This window comes from Olea europaea, chromosome 18 (assembly GCF_002742605.1).
Source record: "Olea europaea var. sylvestris chromosome 18, O_europaea_v1, whole genome shotgun sequence".
In the NCBI taxonomy this organism is placed as follows: Eukaryota; Viridiplantae; Streptophyta; class Magnoliopsida; order Lamiales; family Oleaceae; genus Olea; species Olea europaea.
In genome coordinates, this window is record NC_036254.1 from 2,589,354 (window position 1) to 2,593,458 (window position 4,105).

The following is a 4,105-nucleotide window of genomic DNA, read 5'->3' on the forward strand; positions in this document are numbered from 1 at the left end:
TTTATCTTATCTTACAAGATTCAAATGATAATATTTATTTATGTAATATAATATTCTTTAAAAATTAAATGCTATACAAGGAAATCAAATAAAATTGTTTATTTAAACAGAAGGGTATATACTATATTTAATGGTTAAAACTGAGAAAATGACAAGTATTGTTACATAATTGAAAGGTAGGGTGAATTGTGCTAAAAAATAAATGTTGAGGCAGATTTGTTACTTTTTGCAAAAATTGAAAACGAAAAGTGCAAATTTTCCTTAATGAATAAGTTTGTCGCCAATGTGCAACTGTTTAAACCATAAGCTGATGATGTTAAATTATAAGCATTTTTAAGTTTGGAAAAAAATGAACAATTTGCAATTATACGATTTGCAGCCTTCAACATTATTCATCAAATCCGTCGATCTGATGAATGAGCACAATTTCTTGATTAATATCTTTCATTCTAGCCCTCTGATTTTCCTATGTGGTCTTCAAGATTTATGGAAAAAATGGCAAACCTGCGCATACAGAATTAAATTCTTATTGTTTTCAGATGGGGATTTCAATATCAGTTGAGCGAGGCCAAGTCAAATCAACTGGTCACGACTATCAATTTCATCTGATGACACTCGCTGCTTTATGATTCTTGCATCCCTAAAGACTACAGTCCCCCTGAATTTCTGTAAAACTTCCTGGAAATTCTATCTGCTGTAACACTTTCTTTTCATCATAATCTGAGACAACTGAAGAATAATCTGCAGCACTTGCTGTGACAACACTTCACTCAATACTGGCCTCACTCGGCGCATACTGCGTTGTAGGACTCGGGCTCATACAGCTCGGCATATGATAAAGATCAGATTCAACTTTTAACTTCGAATAAGCCATGCTTGATATATTTTCTATTTCAAATAAATCAGAACTAGCATCACTAGCCATGTCATCACAAATTGGAGTATTTCCAGGAGTAGAAATTGTAAGATTCTGGCCTGATTTTGGAATAGCATCCCAAGTTAACATGGAGAGTTTCCTTTCCAGGTTCCTAGCGACGCCTCCTTTCATATACGAGTTGCACGAACCAAACACTTCAAGTGATCTCCGAGGCTCGTCCGGTTTTTCTTCCTTCAACTCTTCATCCTCAACTGTCAAATTTTCTGCCCCGGATCTGGAAACCTGGGATGCAAAATGTTCGACCCTTTTTGATCCAGTTCGAGTAGGCTTTGATTCTGTTGTCGTTCCAGGTGCCACGATTTCATTAACATGAACAGATTTCTTATTGAAACAAGGTCCTTGGCAAACAAGACCAGCAAAAAATCTCCTCCCGAACAGTCTTTTTTGCTTCGTTTGAGATTCAATTCTGTGCGTCCTCTGCAGCAACACATTTTGGCTGTTCATGTTACTTTCTTGAGAACAAACACTCGGATTTCTCGGTCCTACTGGTGGCTCCACTCTTACCCTACGATCCAGTTTCACGTTAAAGTACTTGTCAGCCCCAAATACATCGATTCCATTTTTACAATTTGTTCTTCCTACATTTATTGGACGTAGTCTCTCTCGAGGAAAACTGAAAGCCGGAGCGGGATCCTGAACCGGCCCCGAGACCTTAAAAGTAAAGTTCTCTCCACCATTGTTGAGATAAGAAAATGAGTCCACCCTGAGGCTTGTATGGCTATCTTGGCTGTTGGTACTAAATGCTAACTTCTTTTTAGTATCTTTAGCTGAGATGTGCACCAAGTTTTCTTTAGCAGTGTCTAGGTAACAAGAAAATGAGGCAACGCGCAGACTCGTGTTATCTTCAGTAGCCAGGGATTTTCAACTTTTGATTGCAAAAATGGCTCATAAGTAGTATAATGTGGATATTGTACAGTATTAAGAAAGAAGAGAAGTTAAGTCCAATGCAAAACTCGAATTGGACGGGGAGAAAATAAAAATGCAGAAATTTTTCTTGATTGGCTTCACGAAAAAACGGTTGGATTAAATAAGAAAGGCTGGAGATACCCATGACGACAATAAATATATATTATATATAAGCTATTGAATGTTTGGTATAGGATGTTGCGTGTTGTCACACCTGGCCCATCTACTTGGGACAATGGCCCACTCATGGCGATCCACGTGGCATTCCTGTCGAGGTGGCACATAATGCCGAGGTGGGCTACATCCGAACTGCTTCAAGCCGAAGTCCATCTGCCGAGGCACCTTTTTGTCCAAGGCCTACTAACCGAAGCCAAGCTGCTGGAACCTGTTGAGAGCAGTTGAGGCCCTCAAGTGGAAGTATCATGACAAATGGTCGAAGCCCCGAAACTGATGCGCGAGCCTCTGAACCACAAAGAAACATCCTCCATGGTCACTTCTCCCAAGAGATCGCCTGCACAGATCTTATTCGAATGATTGATGGAACGTTTATCATAAGCATAAAGGTTAAGTCTTGTTACTAGCATGGAGGCCCTGCATAAGCAATAAATGCACCGTAAGCTAGCAAGTCAAGCCCCATACCTAGGAAAAAATGTTTGAACTAAAGAGATGAGGCCACGTGCTACTTCATCCAAGGGCTCCCATTTCATATGTACTACTATAAATACTTCCTTGTGTAATATCAAAAGACTAATGCAAGAATCAATACAAAGAACTACATTTACTCAACTCTCTCAGTTTACTTGCAATACACAAATCGAGTTTATACACATTTACATATACATTTATGAACACCGGTTGGTAATTATTATACAATCGGATTACGAACAACCAGCTGGATTCCGAACGTCACCGTCTCGCGTCATTGGGCTATTCCCACGCTCTTTGAACCGCTCGTTTTAGACCGTCCACGTGTCTTAGAGTGTTGGACATTCGCCCACGCAAGCGCGGATGGGACCGGCATCTGTTGGCGCACTTTTTGGGGTCAACAGATTGGCGCCATCTGTGGGAAACCATACCATAACCACGAGCAACCTTGTGGTAAAAGCATACTGAAAAACATTTGGGCAACCCCCCTTGAAAAAGGATTTGTTCTTGAAAAAGAACAGGAGGAACCCCTATCACTTGGACAAATCTGAGTTTGATAAAAGAAAAATGAGTTCTAACGAAGATACTCCCTCCAGGAGGGTAAGAGAAAGCACGAATGTGCCTCCCACCCTGCTGCCTCAGCAGCTCGGCCGAGGCTTCACCACCACCAAAGGAGAGGTGGAATGCGTGTGACAGCACGGCTGTCAAGAGAAATGGCTACCATGACAGCCAACATGAGGGATATTGCCAACCAAAACTTGGCCATGAGCGCCCCCCACGGGCACTATCAGCAAGAGGACGAGGTTTAGAGTCATAGGGCTGCCTTGCCAGACTATGACCGAGGTGGAAGCCCGTTCGAGAGGGAAGTGGGAGTCGACATTTTCTCCAACTATGCTTCTAGCCGACCCACCGAGGCCCAAATGAGCCACGATGATTTTCCACCTCCTTATGAGCAAGATCCAAGACATAGGAGAGCTGGCAGTGTTTTTGATAGAATCAGTCCTACTGAATCGGGGCTCAATCAACAGCAGGCTCAGCAGCCTCGGACGAGGCCACAGCCTCCACCTCCAATGCCTCAGCAGCTGGAGAGAAGGCATGAAAATGCCCCCCGTGCTACCCCGCCTAGAAGCAGGCTGCAAAGGAGGGAGGAAGAGGCTAGGAACCGACCCGGACCCTCTTACCAACAACCGAGGTACGAGGTCGATGACTACGATTCTGATGAGCAGTAGAAGTCCTGTGACTTGGACGATGATGATGAGAACCTACCATTCTCAAGGGAGCTAAGGAACGCCCAGGTCCCGAGCCACTACGTCATGCCAAAAATACCAAAGTATAACGGGAGAGGCGACCCGGAGAAGCACCTTAACGCTTACAAAACTCACATGAGCCTGAGGGGTGCCACCCCAGCCGTGAAGTGCAGGGCTTTCCACTTAACCCTCAATGGAGCGGCTGAAATCTGGTATAACAGGTTGCCACCTGGGAGCATCTGAAGATGGCCCGAGTTCAAGACAACATTCTTGAAGCGATTTGCAGTGAGCAAGGAAGGAGAGGCCCCCATCCAGCATCTCCAAGACATGAGACAGGCACATGGGGAGTCCCTAAAGAGCTTCCTATCAC

At 43.6% G+C, this 4,105-nt stretch overlaps 1 protein-coding gene across 1 annotated transcript; it reads right to left on the minus strand.

Moving 5' to 3' along the window:
* Nucleotides 1–766: 766 nt before the first annotated feature.
* LOC111366592 (protein PHYTOCHROME KINASE SUBSTRATE 3-like) lies at nt 767–2,091 on the minus strand. Its single transcript, XM_022987320.1, has 2 exons — nt 2,058–2,091; nt 767–1,704 (listed from the first exon to the last, which is right to left on the minus strand). The coding sequence occupies exons 1-2, from the start codon at nt 2,089–2,091 to the stop codon at nt 767–769; spliced, it is 972 nt and encodes a 323-aa protein (XP_022843088.1).
* Between the last annotated feature and the right edge of the window lie 2,014 nt (nt 2,092–4,105).

Bases quoted from the DNA above. Each gene is read 5' to 3' on its own strand.
- LOC111366592 (XM_022987320.1), bottom strand. From the start codon at position 2,091: ATGAGTGGGCCATTGTCCCAAGTAGATGGGCCAG. The intron at 1,705-2,057 runs GTGTGACAACAC...TGCACATCTCAG, and splicing joins GTCCCAAGTAGATGGGCCAG to CTAAAGATACTAAAAAGAAG.